Source organism: Gopherus flavomarginatus, chromosome 4, assembly GCF_025201925.1.
Source record: "Gopherus flavomarginatus isolate rGopFla2 chromosome 4, rGopFla2.mat.asm, whole genome shotgun sequence".
Classification (NCBI taxonomy): Eukaryota; Metazoa; Chordata; order Testudines; family Testudinidae; genus Gopherus; species Gopherus flavomarginatus.
The window spans coordinates 54,653,514-54,671,779 of record NC_066620.1 but is presented as its reverse complement, the minus strand read 5'-3'; the positions used below and the strand labels follow the sequence as shown (position 1 = coordinate 54,671,779).

The following is an 18,266-nucleotide window of genomic DNA, read 5'->3' as shown; positions in this document are numbered from 1 at the left end:
GAATATTTTTACTGCCAAAATTTTGGTTCCTGGTTTTTCATTTAGATTAAACATAAATTTTCCACCAAAATGTTTATTTTGATTGAAAAACTAATTACATTTATTTTGACAAACATTTTGAACAGCTTTACTAATTAGGAGTATCAATGGGCTGTTATTCTTTTATATTGATCAGCCATCGGGGGGGCAGAGGCAGGGACTACCCATACACTCTGCCAGCGCATAACTGTTTGCTAGACAGTAGAGTACTATTGAGACTCAGAAATCCTGGGTTCTCTTCTAGAGAGGGAATGTTCTGCCCTGGTCTCCACACCCCTTCTACTCCACCAGAAACTTCCTCCAGACTTCTACATCTGGGCTCCAACAAGGGCTAGCACTGAGAGCACAAGAAAGATGGTCTCCTCGCTGTCAGTTTTGTTGCCCAGTGACAGTGGACCCCAGCAACCGGAAAGAGCAATTGCAAGGAAAATCCTTTATAGCCATGCAACAAGATCACTCACAATCCAGATGGAATCCTCTAAAAATCTAGCTGCCAGAGTCTAACAAGCCTCTACTGAGCAGAGACACATGGTAATTTCCCCGTCCCCCGCCCCCGAGGATTAGAGCTGAGCCAAACTGAATGGCTTTTCACAGGGACAAGAAAAGCCACCTCTCTGACCCTAGGGTGAACCCATCTGGTAAATTGCAAGTGCCAGCTCTAAAGCATGGAGATGCTTGTCAAATAGTTGTAAGAATTTAATGTTGGTGAAACATTTTTTTTCCCCCAAACCTCACTGGCAGAAATGGCCGAACTATTTTTGTTGAAACGTTTCAAAACAAAAACAAACAAAAAAATTCAGCTGAGGCAGACACCAAACATTGAAAATTTCAAGCTGAGTAGTCTGACAATGTTATTAAAAAAACTGAAAATAGGGTCTTATAATGGAAACTTTTAGGTAACTTTAACTATTGGAGTCTTTGCCAGGTCTGCCTATAATAAATGTAATAAATTTCATTGCTGGAGCTATTTATATTCACAAAGTTTTCTTCACATCCAGGTAGGCTGGATAGTTTTTCACTACCCCAAGAAAACAGTTTTTAATCAAGGTTGGGAACCACTGATGTACAGTGAGATTCAGGAAATTAAAGTGCTAAACTGGGTTCCCTAAATCCTGTAGTCTTCACCCAACGCAGCAATCCTTCATCTGTGTCTGTGGCGCTCTATAGCTATGAAGGAACGAATACAATTTGTTCCATAATGTGTGATTCTACTATAAAAACAGGCTTCTATCCTTCACTCTACAAAGTTCCTCTGTGATGATTTGCTAGTAACTTCACCTGTGAAAAGTTTGGCTTTTCCTCATTTTCAGGGTGCTCAATTTGAGAGGCGGAGCCTGATTCACAAAACTGCTGATTACTGACAGTTGTAACTGACAGCAGCAGGAGCTGTGCTTTGAAGAAAAAGAGTCCTGAAGAGACTGCTGTAATTTTAATAACCACTATCTAGATAAAAGTATCAGAGGGGAGCTGTGTTAGTCTGGATCTGTAAAAGCAGCAAAGAGTCCTGTGCTACCTTATAGACTAACAGATGTTTTGGAGCATGAGCTTTGGTGGGTGAATATGTGACATGCATCCGACGAAGTAGGTATTCATCTACGAAATCTCATACTCCAAAACGTCTGTTAGTCTACAAGGTGCCACAGGACTCTTTGCTGCTTATCTAGATAAAGTGTAACAAACCTCGAATTGATTGAATTGGGAGGCTTAGGGCTTGTCTATACTGGCAAGTTTTGTTGCCAAAAAACTGCCTTTTGGCGACAAAACAGTAAGAGTGTACACATCACAATGGGACTTTTGTTGCAAAAAACACCCAGTTTTGGCGACAAAAAACTTCCACACCTATGAGAAATGTTTGTCTTTTCCCTTCCCTTTTTTGTCCACAAAGAGTCAGTGTAGACACTGCTGATTGTTTTGTCGACAGAACTGGCTTCCACCAGTATCCCACAATGGCTGCTCTGATTGCTCTGCTCAGTGTTTTGATCTCTGCTGCCCTGCAGGCATGCGCCCCTCATCCCCGCCTTCAAAGCTCCGGGAAAATATCTGTGTGCTGCTCCGTTTGGGGAACAAAGAGCAAATCACTGGAATGCTCCTGTTCTACCCTGCACTAGGAACACAGCAGCAGGCAGACTGCTGCTGCAGGGGGAGGGGGCTAGACTGCTTTGCCATTCCTCAACACGGAGAGCTCATGGAGCTACTCTTGATGCTGCTCTCCGCAGCTATGGGGGCTGTGGGAGAACTCAGCGAGAATCCCAAGATACACAGAGATCAGCTCTTCCTTCCCACTATAAGATACATACCCACAGTGCATTGCTCATCCTGTCGATGATGGTGTCCTCAATGTGGACATGATCTGTCGACAGAGGGAGCAAGTGTGAACACCCTTTGGCAATTTTTGTTTTGTCGACTTTTGGGTGTTGACATAAGTTTTGTCTGCACAACTTGGTAGTGTAGACAAGCCCTAAGCGTCTGATAGATGAATGAGTCTCACTTTCAGATCCAAAAGATCAGATAACAACAGAAATACTGAATGAAAGATTGCAGCCCATTTGCTATCTGTGATCTTCTCAACTGGTTGCATAATTCTAACAATTCAGCTAAAATGATCACTATTTGCTCTCCTAGAAGCCCAAGAGCTGACTAGCAATGAGAAGTAGCTGTAGGTGATATCACCTGAAAGCTGTAGGTGATAACTGATTAACAGAAAGAACTGCATGACTTCCAGATGACCCAACCAACTCCAAGGAGGGTATGTCTTTCCTACACTACATAAACGTTCTTGACATGAATTAGTTCCCCCTGAACACTAAACCCTCAAATTCAAATAGTGAAATTATTAAGATAAAGTATATCATCCACACAGTTTGCATGCATTTAAGTGGGGTGTGCCTCAGATTTTATTGTCTGCAAAACAGTATGTATAAAAGGTTTAACTCAATCTTCTTTTTGACCTTTTCTTATATTTGTAAAAAGTAAAATGGAATATATGGAGAATTAGTTGCGTATTGAACACCATTGAAAATTCATTCCACTCACCTTACACTGGCTACATGTTGTTGAACAGACTGATGTTGAAAATGGTCAGGCCATTGATGATGAAGGCAGAATGATGGGGAGTGTTGAAGGCAGCAGGTGGCCTGATACATAGGCGTATGTTTTTGGCAGATAGATGTTGAATATTCAGTATGTGGCTGCAGGCAGCAGGAAGTCATAGGAGATGGTGCTGTGCTCCCAGCCAGTGAATGACATTCTTGCTGCTTATTATGGCTACTTATAGGATGATGGTATGGGCAAGGGTGGCAGCAGTGTGTCAACATCTGTTGAGTTCTTTGGTTGTCTAAAGGCAGAAAGGATGGTTTGATTGTACCATTAAGTTGCAGGCATCCATTTGGACTCACTTTTGCTCTTGGTGCTTCCTTAGAGGGGAGATGTTGGGCTGCAATGCCTCCATCAGTAGCTGAAAGGATGCTGGGACTGGTAGCACTGGAGAGGATGCTGCCATTACTCAGGACCACAAAATCACTATTGCCATTGTTCATAGCCATACTCCGATTGCTAGATGGATCTGCAGTATTTCTAGAGAAAATTAAATAAATCAAATTTAGCAGGCGGCATAATTTTTTTCCAGTGTTCAAAAATTTGAAACAAACAGTTTACATCGAAAACAGTAAGACCCTAGTCCTAAAACTAGATCTCCATATACCCCCCAATTCATACAACTAGATCCAAGGTAGGTGGACCCTTACCTACATTAAACAGCATGGACTTTCTGCAGGCATAAGGGCCTGCCAGTAGATCTAACTGTATTGTTGAGGCTTAAAGCCCGGATTTAGCAAAGTACTTCAGTACATGCTTTTGTTTCTCCATGTAGAGTACATCATTGCTGTACATTTCTTCAGTGGAAAAATAAGCATCTCTCCAGAATTAAGGACAACCTCTCCGAAAAGGAGATCTTATATTTTAAAAAAACTGATTATTACATCAGTGGAAATGATTAAGTTGGATAACAGAATAAATGAGACCAAAAGTTAAAGCCTGATAATAAGTTTGCAATAAATATCACATAAGAGATGGGTGGTTTTTTTTAACAGTAATGATTAAAAATGCATCAGATTTTAAAAAGCTAAAGTGTGACATAATCACCTTTTGGGAGCTTAGTCAATAGGATAGTTGAGTTCTAAAGTTGATTTTATCCAACTTCCACTCTTGACTAAATAAGAAAACAACGGTCTTCAAAGTGGTATGTAGAAGCCACAGGCACAAAGCCTCAGGCAATTCAGCAGGAAACAGCTCAAATCATCAGCCTCTTAGCTGGGAGCCACTAGGTTAAAGTTCTCTAAAGCAAAAGGTGACGATTGAATACTTTTTGCAAGTGGGCTCTTAGGGATGTCGCGGGCTCTACAGCTGGCTTCATGGAAGGCCACGTTCTGTGGATCTGTGCAGTCTTCTTACTGCCAGCCCCAACATGCCTTCAAATATCCCTGCTGATGAGTGCAAAGATAGCCCTTCAAGAACTGGGCTCCCCAAATCCTGCCTCCCATTCAGGGAGCTACATTGCACACAGAAAAGAGGCAGAGAGCAGGATGAGCTCTCTCTAAAAAAAAAAAAAAGGACATCAGCAGGAATGGAATGAGCCATAGGCAGCTGTGTCTCCGTTTCAAAGGCCTTTTACTTGTTCAACTAAAACCTGAAGTTAAAAGTGATACCAGACCAAAATACATAATTAAAATGAACACACTCTGTTGGCTGTCTCTGGTTTACAGCCAGCTAGCTTGTGGTTGAGAAGCAGTAGTGCACCCTAGAGCTGGCTGGAAAAAGTTCACTTCGGTCAGTATAAAGACTAACTGAAAAAGTACTATTTATAAAAACAGACTTCAATGTAAACTAAAAGTAACCATCAAAACCGTCCACTGCAGTTTGCCGACACCTTTTTAACAGTTAGTGAGAGAGACAGGGCTGCACAGCAGCCAGCATTTAGCAGTAGTCAACGTGGTGGTTACAGTTTCTGCCCTCCCCTCACATCAACCACTAGCCATTGAAAACCAAGCTTATAAATATTTTGAAGAGATTCTTTTTAAAGGCTATTTTAAGAAATCAAAACACTTTAGTTTGCCATCTAGAAGTCTCTGTAGATGTTTGAGATAATGCATAATAGCAGCACAAACCATACGGTTAGACTAGGAATATCTAGCACAACCAACATGCTTTCCAAAACTTAAATTTAAAAAAAATTAAAGTATGACAAAATCCCAGGCTCAAGTTATTTTCCACTGAGCCAGTTGAGGAACTCACCCTTCTTACTAGCAGCAATCCTGAAGACAATTAGGATGTGCACTGTGGTGGAAGCATTAGCTTAAACAGTGAAGAAAGGTATTAAAGACAAAGTTTTTCTTACAGATGATTTTGTTCTGTGTACACACTGTAAATAGGTCACAGTTACGTACATTGGAGCAGCGATTGAGAGAGAGTGGCTGAAAGCCAATGAGAATTTAAGGTGCCAGCAACAGCTAATCTGCCTCTCTTTTTAACTATAATTTTGTTTTACGATTTGAAAGAAGGCATGAGAAGATTTGGATAATTTTAAAAAATAAAACAAAAAGGTCTTCAAATACCACACCTAGTCAGGATAGGAATTTGTTTCACAAGTACCTTTGTAGATTATTTTGGGGGCAGGGGGGAAGAAGGGTGAGAATAAGATACTGTTAAAAATAATTCCCTCATACTTTTAAAAATAAGATAAATCAGGTCATTAAAACCACTTTACCCATCTTAATTGATTAAATACAACATTAAAATTTAGGATTAATAGTCTGACAGGTGTTAAGTGCGAGTGGTAACTTACTGGTCTGAGGCCATGTCTACACTACCACTATGTCAACAAAATTTATGTCACTTGGGTTGTGAAAAAAACATCTCCCCGAGTGACGCAAGTTTCACCAGCATAAGTGATAGAGTGAACAGCACCATGTCAGTGGGAGAGTGTCTCCCACTGACACAGCTACCACTGCTTGTTGGAGATGGTATAATTCTGTTGACAAGCATGGGAGGCCGATGAACTGGCCGTTGGGGGAGGCTAGTCCCCAGCCCCTCTCCTTCTGCCTGAGGCCAGGTCCCTCTCCTTCCTCTTCTATCTTCCTCCCTCACAGGAGCCCAGAGCACCCCACTGTGACCCCTAGTCCCAGCCCTGGATGGCGTGGCCACAGGACCCCCAGGGGCTGGTGGTGCTGTCCAAGCCACTCTGAGTCCCAGCAGCAGGCAGACCAACCCACCCCAGCCCCAGCCAGCCTGGGCCATGGAAGAGCACTGGGAACTGCAGGAGGGCGTTTGGGGGTAGAGCATTGGCAGGGTCATGCCAGCTGTTTGGGGAGGCACAGCCTCCCCAAGCCTATGATACCTGCCGCCCATGTTGATGGGAGAGCTGTTTCCCATTGGCACAGAGTGACTACGTGAGAGGTGCAGCTGCATGGTACAGCTGTGCTGCTCTAAGGTCTCTAGTGTAGACATAGCCTTAGACGTTGCAGGAAGACACAAGCACACAGATAAAGAATGAAAGATAAGCAAGAAAGTTTAACTCGTTTTCTTCTCCTATACTGCCACTGAGCATTTAGAGGGCTAAGAATGTTCAGCCAGCTGAGCTATTCAATTGGTTGAACAACTAATATCAAGCAGAAAGTGCTTTTGCCCAGGGGAATGCTCCCCATGGCAAACCTGGTCCTGCGTCTCAGGGCTTGTCTACATCACAAAGTTGCAGCGCTGGTGAGGGGGTTACAGCGCTGCAACTTAGGAGGTGTACACATCTGCAGGGCATCACCAGCGCTGCAACTCCCTGTTTGCAGCGCTGGCCGTACTCCCGTTTTGTCTCGGGTGTAGAGGATCCAGCGCTGGTGATCCAGCGCTGGTAATCAAGTGTAGACACTTACCAGCGCTTTTCTTGACCTCCGTGGAATAAGCAGGTATCCCAGCATACCTAAGGAAGCCTCTCTGGTAATCAAGCAGGTCTCCTTCCCCGGTTTGCTCTCGCGTTCCCCGAACCCCCGAGCAAGCAGGTCTCCTTCCCTGCGGTTTGCAGGGGGGTTCAGGGAACGCAAGAGCAAACCGCGGGGAAGCTGGTCTCCTTCCCCGGTTTGCTCTCGCGTTCCTCGAACCCCCGAGCAAGCAGGTCTCCTTCCCTGCGGTTTGCAGGGGGGTTCGGGGAACGCAAGAGCAAACCGCGGGGAAGCTGGTCTCCTTCCCCGGTTTGCTCTCGCGTTCCCCGAACCCCCGTGCAAGCAGGTCTCCTTCCCTGCGGTTTGCTCTCGCGTTCCCTGAACCCCCGAGCAAGCAGGTCTCCTTCCCTGCGGTTTGCTCTCGCGTTCCCCGAACCCCCGTTCAAGCAGGTCTCCTTCCCTGCGGTTTGCTCTCGCGTTCCCCGAACCCCCGTGCAAGCAGGTCTCCTTCCCCGGTTTGCTCTCGCGTTCCCCGAACCCCCGTGCAAGCAGGTCTCCTTCCCTGCGGTTTGCAGGGGGGTTCGGGGAACGCGAGAGCAAACCGCGGGGAAGCTGGTCTCCTTCCCCGGTTTGCTCTCGCGTTCCCCGAACCCCCGTGTAAGCAGGTCTCCTTCCCTGCGGTTTGCAGGGGGGTTCAGGGAACGCAAGAGCAAACCGCGGGGAAGCTGGTCTCCTTCCCCGGTTTGCTCCCGCGTTCCTCGAACCCCCGAGCAAGCAGGTCTCCTTCCCTGCGGTTTGCAGGGGGGTTCGGGGAACGCAAGAGCAAACCGCGGGGAAGCTGGTCTCCTTCCCCGGTTTGCTCTCGCGTTCCCCGAACCCCCGTGCAAGCAGGTCTCCTTCCCTGCGGTTTGCTCTCGCGTTCCCTGAACCCCCGAGCAAGCAGGTCTCCTTCCCTGCGGTTTGCTCTCGCGTTCCCCGAACCCCCGTGCAAGCAGGTCTCCTTCCCTGCGGTTTGCTCTCGCGTTCCCCGAACCCCCGTGCAAGCAGGTCTCCTTCCCCGGTTTGCTCTCGCGTTCCCCGAACCCCCGTGCAAGCAGGTCTCCTTCCCCGGTTTGCTCTCGCGTTCCCCGAACCCCCGTGCAAGCAGGTCTCCTTCCCTGCGGTTTGCAGGGGGGTTCGGGGAACGCGAGAGCAAACCGCGGGGAAGCTGGTCTCCTTCCCCGGTTTGCTCTCGCGTTCCCCGAACCCCCGTGCAAGCAGGTCTCCTTCCCTGCGGTTTGCTCTCGCGTTCCCTGAACCCCCGAGCAAGCAGGTCTCCTTCCCTGCGGTTTGCTCTCGCGTTCCCCGAACCCCCGTGCAAGCAGGTCTCCTTCCCTGCGGTTTGCTCTCGCGTTCCCCGAACCCCCGTGCAAGCAGGTCTCCGTCCCCGGTTTGCTCTCGCGTTCCCCGAACCCCCGTGCAAGCAGGTCTCCTTCCCTGCGGTTTGCAGGGGGGTTCGGGGAACGCGAGAGCAAACCGCGGGGAAGCTGGTCTCCTTCCCCGGTTTGCTCTCGCGTTCCCCGAACCCCCGTGTAAGCAGGTCTCCTTCCCTGCGGTTTGCAGGGGGGTTCGGGGAACGCGAGAGCAAACCGCGGGGAAGCTGGTCTCCTTCCCCGGTTTGCTCTCGCGTTCCCCGAACCCCCCTTGAAGCCGCCCAACAGCGCTGCAGTGTGGCCACATCTAACACCACTTGCAGCACTGGCTGCTGTAAGTGTGGCCACTCTGCAGTGCTGGCCCTATACAGCTGTACTAATACAGCTGTAACAACCAGCGCTGCAAAATTGTAGATGTAGACATACCCTCAGATGTTATCCTTCCCAATCCTCAACTTCTAAAACGAAAGGAAAATGTAACCTCTGATAATGCACCCTATGCTATTTGTTATGGATCATATGCAGAGCCCGATTCTTTATGAAGTTAACTCTAAATAGTAACTAGTCAGAATATGACAACCGACACATTTGCTAAACAGTATTTTCTCAACAGTCCAATTCCTCAAATTCTTTCTCAATATTCCCTCCCCTGCTCTGAACAAGTCAAACCTTTTAAGAAACTTTTCACCAAGCACAGAAGAGTAAATTCAAGTGGCTGCTAAAGCTTGTCTCAGTGTGAAAAGACATTAGTTATATGAAACACTGTTGTGTTTGAACAGCCTAGTTTTCTCCTCAGCTGCATGGTAGCTTCAAAAAGAGGCTGCTACAGGGGACATAGCTCAACATCCAGAAAAAGAAAACTCTTATTGAGTTGTCTGGCTGCGTTTTAGGAATTTCTGTCTGCTTATATTTGCTCATTCATGGATAGGATTGATATGCTGCAGGATGACATTGATAATTAGTTCTGAACAGGAAATTACAGTGCATCTGTATCATTGCTTGAGGAAATTGTACCTTTGATTGGCTTACAGGAGTTCTAAAGTATTTACCAGTGCTATCAATAATACAACAAGGTGTGCAAGAATACCAGATGCCTAGACACTTCAGCAGGATGAAAGTGGTTGATTTTTGGTTTTAAAGTGCAACACATTTGTAGCATATATCAACGAATGTAACAACACTTCTTGGAGAACTGTGATTTTATGTGGTACGTTTTGTAGCAGTTAAGTACCACTATATCTATAATCATACTGGATAACCAGTTAATGTAGAATTTTTGTCAGCATCATGGTCATTTTAAACAAAGTCTGAAAAGATGAAGAAATAAGTCTTTATTTGATGTCACTAATAACTATACCAGATGAATGGCTATGAAAATACATTCAAAGTGGGTTGGAAGTTGGTCTCTATAGGAAATATTGCATTAATGGTGGCTCTATATTATTAAGGAAGTATCACATTGTGTAAAAGCATGTAAATCCCATGGATTCAGTACAGAACTGGAATTCAAGAGGCCTAAGCTAATTTCTTCTATTGATTCACTGTGCACCCTTGGGCAAGCCATTTGAGCTTTGTGACTTAGTTTCCCTATTTGTAGAAAAATTGGGATGATGTTTACTTGATTGTAAAGCAATTTGAAATATACAGATAAAACGCACCATGGAAGTGCTTAAATATTTGCTAAAATTATGCTATTTTAATAAATCATATTTCAAAATGTTTTAAGAAGAAACTGTTAAATGTATATACACAATGCTTATTGGTAAATGGAGTGACTACTGTATATACAGTAGTCCATACATGGTCTTGGAAATTAGGTCCTCTGTTAAGGGAAAGCCAGCTTTGGACATCACATTTATCCACTACTCCTACTACTGGGCAATGCCCAGGGAATCTTCAGCCTCCACTAAAAACACGCAAAGGGGTATCAGTTTAACATCTTCTGTGAAGACCAGATGAAATTGTATTCTAAAAGAGATGCTGCCTCTGCTTGAATGTTAGAAATCTCTTCATGTGGAAATTCGGAGACAATCTTCAGAAAGAGTTGTTTAGAAGCTGTTTGATTTGGCTCAGGTCAGATCACATTACAGACTGCCATCTTCCACAAGGTCGTATATAAGATTTGATGCAGCTCAGTATTTGTTCAAGCACCTCTCTTGGTGACCAGACTACTTGTGAACTATTTCAAGAGATGAGGATTCTGCAGATGAAGCTGATGCATTCTTTCCTTTAAAGTACCAGAAACTTTAGTTTTGTCAGTTTTCATGGAGCCTTCCAGCAATGCGGTTAAGCACCTGTTTCTCTTGAAGGATATTAGCCTCATTCAGGTAAATGGGACCAACTACCTCACAAGCCTAAGTGCTTTGCTGGATCAGAACTGGAGAGAGGTTAATGTAGTATAAGGGTCATAAAGCAAAATAAGAGTTTGGTTTGTTTCTATTCATTAGGTTTGATGAGCTATCTTGTGCTTTTATATAAACTAAAAAGCACTTGTCAAAAGAGTACCAACAAGAAATTTTAATTTTGTTTCAATTAGCTCATTCTACAGAGTCTAACTGAAAATTTCACTGAACTATTCTGTTCTTTATTCAAAGTTCATTGGGTTTTTAAAAGTACAGGAAGTTACACAGCAAGTAGAAGGTAAGAATAATGCATTACAGTATCCAATTCCTTTGTGTCAGACTCTAGTGCATACACAGATTGATATTAAAAGGCAATGAGTCAAATTCTTTTCAAGATTCTGGTATCATACAGGCTTAAAAAATGAAAAATTGAAAATTATGGTTAAGACTAAAAATAAGATTCAGTAAAATCTTTCAGAATATTCAACAGTTAACGACTCATTTCACTGCTGTATATCACCAGAATTTAGTTTTATTCAGATTTACAAATGAAAGCTTCGAAGTGATGGATGGAAACTCTAGACAGATATTGAGGCTATGGCTACTGCAGGTCACATATACCCAGCTCTAGTTACTCTTAAAGAGTAACTTTAGTCTTATCTGAATATTTAATATAGTACACACATAAATGCACCCACTGGTCTGGCTGGCTGAATGGCCAGCATTTTGAAGGTTAACGTCCATCTAGAAACGATGCCAGTTGGATTACCACCAAAAGGAAGGTGGAATTGCCTTTAACTATTGTATACTTGACGATGGAAATCGCTGAAAGAAGGTACTTCAATGATACAGTCAAGGCCAATAGTTTGGAGCATCATCATATCTGGAAGCTACTGCACCATATAAAGGCAATGTTATATAACAACAGTTTTATGAGTGATCCCTCTATTATTTGGAGAGTTAACACTGAACTCTGCTTACCCAGCAGACCTCTCTGCCACCTAGGCTGCAAAGCCTTCAGAAAGTACCCAATACCTAAAGATGTTAAAAACGTAGGATTTGGTGTTCCTTAACTTCTATGTTCTTTTAAAACTCAGATTAAGTTCACCTGTTACTTTGGCTGAAACTGAAAGAATTTTCATGGCTTTAATGTTTGTTAAAAAAATGCATCGGGCTTAAAAAAAACATTAGTTCAAGAAATACCATCTGGACTAATAATGCTTGCAGCTGAGAATGACAGAAGTGCAAATTCAAATATGAATGATGTAGTGGAAATTTGGTAGAAGCAGCTATATAGCACAGATAATTTATGGATCTTTAAAAGAAGTTCGGAACATAAGAACAGCCATATTGGGCCAGACCAATGGTCCATCTAACCCAGTATCCTTTCTTCTGACAGTGGCTGGGGCCAGATTCTTCAGAGGGAATGAACAGAACAGGACAAGTATCAAGTGACCCATCCCCTAGTCCCAGCTTCTGGCAGTCAGGATTTTAGGGACATCCAGAGCATGGGGTTGCATCCCTATCTTGGCTAATAGCCATTGATGGACCTATCCTACGTGAATTTAATTCTTTTTTGAACTGAACCCAGTCATACTTTTGGCCTTCATAACGTTCCCTGACAACAAGTTTCAAGAGCTGACTGTGTGAAGAAGTACTTCCTTATGTTTGTTTTAAACCTACTGCCTATTAATTTCATTGGGTGACCCCAGGTTCTTCTGTTATGGGAAGGTGTAACTTCCTTATTCACTTTCTCCACACCACTTATGATTTTATAGACTTCTATCAGATTCCCCTTTAGTCACCTCTCTTCTAAAATGAACAATCCCAGTCTTTTTAATCTCTCCTCACCGGGAAACTGTTCCATATTCCTAATCATTTTTATTGCCCTTCTCTGTACCCTGTTCCAATTCCAGTGCATCTTTTTTGAGATGAGGCAACTAGAACTGCACATGGTATTCAAGGTTTGGGTGTACCATGGATTTATATAGTGGCACTGTGATATTTTCCGTCTTCTTATCTATCCCTTTCCTAATGGTTCCTAACACTGTTTGCTCAATGTGCCGCAGCAGTCAAAAAAGCTGATGTTTTCAGAGAACTATCCACAATGACTCCAAGATCTCTTTCTTGAGTGGTAACAGCTAATTTAGAACCCATCATATTGATGTATAGTTGGGATTATGTTTTCCAACATTCATTACTTTGCACTTAATACTGAATCTACTGTTTTGTTGCCCCGTCACTCAGTTTTGAGAGATCCCTTTACAACTCTTCTCAGGTAGCTTTGGACTTAACTGTTTTGAGTGATATTGGATCGTCTGCAAACTTTGCTATCTCACTGTTTACCTCTTTTCCCAGATGATTTATGAATATATTGAACAGCACTAGTCCCAGGACAGATTCTTGGGGGACTCTGCTATTTACCTGGTACTGAAGTTAGGCTTACTGGCCTGTAATTGCCAGGATTGCCTCTGGAGCCTTTTTAAAAAATTGGCATTACATTAGCTATCCTCCAGTCATGTGGTACAGAGACTGATCTACGTGATAGTTAGGAAACAACTAATTAGTTTATTAAACCATTTAAGAAAATGTATCTCTCAAATCTCTGTCTTGCACCAAAATATAACCCCCAAACTGGTTTATAATAGTTCGCTTCTTTTAAATTTAGGGTAGGATACAGCTCAGACTGCATTTTAAAGTATCTAAAACATTCCAGATCAGGAGCTGCAGACATCCTCCAGACAAACAGTCTATTAAAACTGTTTTTTTGTTTGTTTTGTTTTTTTAAGAGAACGATAGTCCTGATAATAAGCATGATACTTGATGTGATGAAAATTTCTCTCCATGCCAAAAGTTTGTCTGAAACAATTTAATCCTAAATGTTGCAAGAAGTGACACATTCTTAAACTGAGCAATATTTAACAATCTTAGCTATCTATTAGTCTCCTTCCAGAAGAAACAGTATAATGGATTCAAGTCCCATCACACTACAGATTTGTTAGTACATAAGTGTGTACCCTTGTTCTCAGTTCTATAAACTCAGATAAATTCTTCCAAGACTCCATTTACTATACCATTAATTCAATGCACAACCATTCTGAAGAGGCCTTTCTCCCCTTTCACTTCACCAAAATTATTTTTGCCATTGCTTCCTCCTCCCCCCTCAAAGTTCACAAAAGTAACAAGTGGCGCCTAGTCTTTGATATTGTCTTTCATAGGACAGCCTAATTCTCTATCAAAGCAGTATTTGTTCAGAAGAAACTTTTAAATGCTTTATGATTGTTGATCTGTTTTTGGCTCTCAGATGGACATTCCTAAAATTCTCTAGCATTTAATTTTTTTGTGTTCACAATATGTGGGAGTTGGTTTCTCTCAATTTCCTGATTCTTGCTTTTTATTTTGGTTGTAAACCGCTAGTTCGTCCTTGAAAACCTTTCATTATTTAGTTACGGAAAACTATCACAAAATAACAAAAAGCAAAGGTCCGTCCTCTCCACATATAGAACACTTTTCATTTACTTAGTTTATGTCTACTTTAAAATTTATCATCTGTGTAAGAAGAGACATCTTTTCAGTTTCTATTCAGTAGCAATTGTTTATAAGAAATTCTTAGCAATTTTTAAAACACTTTCAAACATATTACAGTCTTTTTAACATGTTGAGTATACCAGTGTTAAACATTTATGAATGCTACAGCTTCATTTTGGATGTTTGATGGTACTGAACTTATATACTTCCTATTTGTCTGGGATTTTTGCATTTTTTTTCACTGTACAGCAACTAAGTGGACCATAATCATAATAATCTCACTTTTGAATATATTCATGCCTTTCTTTGCTGATAAATAGCTTTTCAGTAATCTAAATATTTGTGACAAAGTAATGGTTAGGGTACAAACATAATAAAGCTACCTACCCAAGCCATATAAAAGAAGAAGAAAGCATCAAATTTACAGAATAAAAAATTCTTCTCTTGCCACATTCAGTATCTATATTAAGCTGTTTTTCCTCCATCCCCTTCAACGGCTTGATATGCTAACAAGCTGGCCTGTCTTAAACCTGGGACACTATGATTTCATTTCCTGCATTGCAGGCTAGGTCAGGAATTGCAATTCCTGTGACAGGGAGTTTCCAGATGTCACCAAGCCAGGATTGTAGATCATGCTGCAAATGGGCACCTAGTGAATTGATTTCATTCAGCTGGCACACTAAGTAACCCATCAACAGCTAGGAGGTGAAGGAGTGGGGATTGTGGAAAAGAACCAAGGGTGGGGAAGACAATATTTTTAAGACCTTCATAAATATCTTATTAACCAGAAGTTAACTTAACTTGTTTAGCACAAGCTATGAAAAACAGATTATTATTGGAACCGTCTGTGGTGCTTTGACAAGCCCTTTTTTCTGAAGAGAAAAAGAGAGAGTGTGGAGGTGTGTGTGTAAGTAAAAGATAGTTTAATACTTTTGTTTGCTCATACAAAAACTACCTGAAGAGGATTTACCAGTGTATTGCAGTTTGTTTTTAATACCATCACATTTGTGGTTCAACAAAAAACTAAATGCACAGGGAAGAAAAAAAGGAATTATAATAGGTCACTGCAAAAATTACTGTTTTGGAAAAAGGCATATAGCTAGAGACAAGTGTGATCACTACAAAATGTTTTCTTTATATCTATTTATCTCAGTGTATTAGCAGAAATAGCTCAGCAAAATGTAAGAGCATGGAAAGCAGTAAAAACTCATTGCCTGCAATGGAAGTACTGTCCTTACACTTAATCTTATTCTTAGTTTAGTGACTTTCTATTACCATATAAAGGGTACTTAAGTTTTCATAATCACTAATACTCTTATCCAAAATAACCCTACTCCATGTACACTCAAAAATCAGAATCACTCTTTTTTTGGGTGTGTAAAAGGAGTTACTTGTACTAAAAGATTCAAAGGGATTTAGTAAATTGTATAATGGGGTTACCATATAAATATACCTGCAGAACGTCACCAGAAAGAAACCCCTTGCTATGGTACAATTACTGCTATAACAAACCACTACAATGCCAATTTGAAAGATATGTTATGTAACAGGTTAAAAACCTGTATATTTTACAGATTCATTACACAGGAGTGTATTGCACTAACGAAACTCTCTGTACCTAAAAAAATTCTGTTTCTCTCTTGATTATACTATGCCCACTGATTTGTAATTATGATATAAACTGGTAAATTTTATGCTGAAATTTTTTAGTACACATCCAAATTTCAAAATAAAATTATATTTGGAGATCCTTAAAAATTCCATTACTAATGATTTTCTCTTAAAATGAGAAAAATGATGTGTATTAAATATGCAACCAAAGTGATAAATATGCATGTCAATACACATCAAGCAGAGATATTATAACCACTACATCAGTTTACTTGCTAATAAAAATAAAATGCATTATCCATAAGTAGTAGCAGATACTTTACTAAAGCCATTATATGTGCAAAAACAGATTAAAAAGAACATTCATTACACTTCAGCAATATTTTTCTTAAGCTAGACATCCTAATAATAATTTTTTGCAATACACTTTTCAATGTACTTCATCCCTGCATTAAAATTAAAAAACAGCTATTTAATCTCACATTAGTTAATTTAGACTCTGAAAAACAAGTGAGAAACTACATACAATAATGCTATAACAAAAGATCAAACCTACCTACTATAGTAACAATGGATATTTGTATTAGCCCTGTTCTGTTCCAGGCACTCAAATGTTTCTGAACAGCTGTAACCTTTTACAAGAAAGGAGTCTGCTTGTTACAGTCAGCGTAACATTTTAGTGCAAATAAAGTGAATATACATCAAAGCCTTAAATCTACATTTGTAATAATTTCTAAAACATCAAATAGTTTAATCTCTAGCCAAAAATTTATTACAGAAAAAATGGTTGGATTTTAAATACATTTCCATGTAAAATACTTTCCATTCTTCCTAAACACAAATAAAACAAATTAGCAGTTATAGAAAGAAATGCTACCTTGAAATTGACTAACAGTATCTCCAAGGTACGACAATCATCTTTTATGAAATCATCTGGAAGCAGAGCGTGATTTGTGAACTACTCAAACAGCAGCAACACAACAGAAAAACAAGCTGGTTGGAGCTGCCCTACAATACTGCAGAGACAAGCCTGAATGACAAGCATACACAGATTGCCTTGAATTGGGCATGTTAGGGGCTGGAACTTTCAGTGTTTGCTCTCCTATAGACAGCTGAGTTTCTTTCCTACTTAACCCTTGGGGGCAAGATCTTAATAGTTACAGCTGGTATGGTGAGGGCTTGATCTCAACACAAGGTCAGGAAGCCAGGATATGAAGGTGACATGTAATTTCTAGCTTTTTCCTGCCTCTACAGGAGTATTCCACCAAATGCTGCTGTTAGTTATAACTTTCTTTGATCTTTTTGATTTAGGTTAGTAGATTAAAGCCTGTTGGATGGTGTTATTTGATGCTTAGACTTATTTTAAGTTTTAGGGATTCAGCTTTCTAGCACATCAGTTTTATCACTTAAGTTTATATGATCAGTATTAAATCTGTGTATATTTCTATGGATTTTGCAGACCAAACTCTCTCTTACCTTTACATTCTAAGGGGGAAAATATAAATGGATGCAACTTGCTCCAAAAACAAGTTATTTATTTTTGACATGAGAATAAATTTATGGAAAATGGGATACCAAAGACAGAACTGGTTACAATATGCTCCTTTCAAATTCACTCCGGTCCTTTCCTATCTCCTATACCACAACTCTCAAAAAGCCCAACAAATCTGACAAACCATGCAGAACAAGTGTGTTGTTTACAGATGACACAGGAAACTACCGTACCTCACCTGTCCTAAACAAGTAAAATCTAAAAACTCCAACCCCTTAAAAAGCAAAAAGAAAAACTGGTCGACTAATAATTAAAAAATGTTGTCTCTAAAACTAAAGCAATTGTGGGTGGGGCAGATAGAGATTCTCATGCATATAAGCCATATCAGTGCTTTGCCTTGTGCTGCTTTTTACATTTGTGAATTTTTTTTTTGTTACATGACTATTAAAAAACAAGGATGCTCAACAAGCTAAGTTATCAGACTTGGTACTACTATAGTTTTCAGAACTCCACAGGTCTTATTCATAAGTATTTTAGCAAAACAACAGCCAGAAGAGCTTTTGTCTTTAGTGTTGGCTTCCCATTAGGCTACAACATAGCTAGCTAACATGACTTCATCATCATTAGACTCTTATCAGACCCGGTCTACACCTAAAACTTAGGTCAACCAAGCTACAATGTTCAGTGCTGTGAAAAATTTCACACCCTGCGTCATGTAGTTTGGTTGACCTAACCTCAACTATTGAAGCATCTAGGTTGATGTAAGAATTCTTTCATCAACCTAGCTACCCCCTCTGAAAGGTGGGTTACCTGCATCAACAGAAAAAAACCCGTTGCCGTTGTAGCCTAGACATACCCTCATCATGCCTGCTTCCATTCCATCTTTGATGCTTAGGAAAAGACTTCCTCAACCAGCAGG

General features: G+C 41.2%; 1 protein-coding gene and 1 long non-coding RNA gene across 11 annotated transcripts in view; one reads left to right on the top strand and one right to left on the bottom strand.

The window, feature by feature from the left end:
* Window positions 1-18,266, bottom strand: part of DISP1 (dispatched RND transporter family member 1) — a 181,513-nt gene that overhangs the window by 54,016 nt on the left and 109,231 nt on the right. For 7 of the 10 annotated variants that reach the window (XM_050948414.1, XM_050948412.1, XM_050948409.1 and 4 more), the window contains one exon: window positions 3,073-3,612. The exons of 1 other annotated variant lie outside the window; for it this stretch is intronic. In XM_050948414.1, the coding sequence (XP_050804371.1) occupies window positions 3,073-3,581 (509 nt within the window). In that variant the 5' untranslated portion in view covers window positions 3,582-3,612. Of the gene's footprint in view, window positions 1-3,072; window positions 3,613-5,328; window positions 5,415-16,732; window positions 16,872-18,266 lie in introns of those variants that run through there. 2 more of the 10 variants (XM_050948415.1, XM_050948417.1) reach the window with 2 other exon arrangements.
* On the top strand, window positions 7,142-8,692 carry LOC127048768 (uncharacterized). Its single transcript, XR_007773765.1, has 4 exons — window positions 7,142-7,308; window positions 7,906-8,009; window positions 8,275-8,378; window positions 8,542-8,692. It is a non-coding gene; the product is annotated as an uncharacterized LOC127048768 (long non-coding RNA).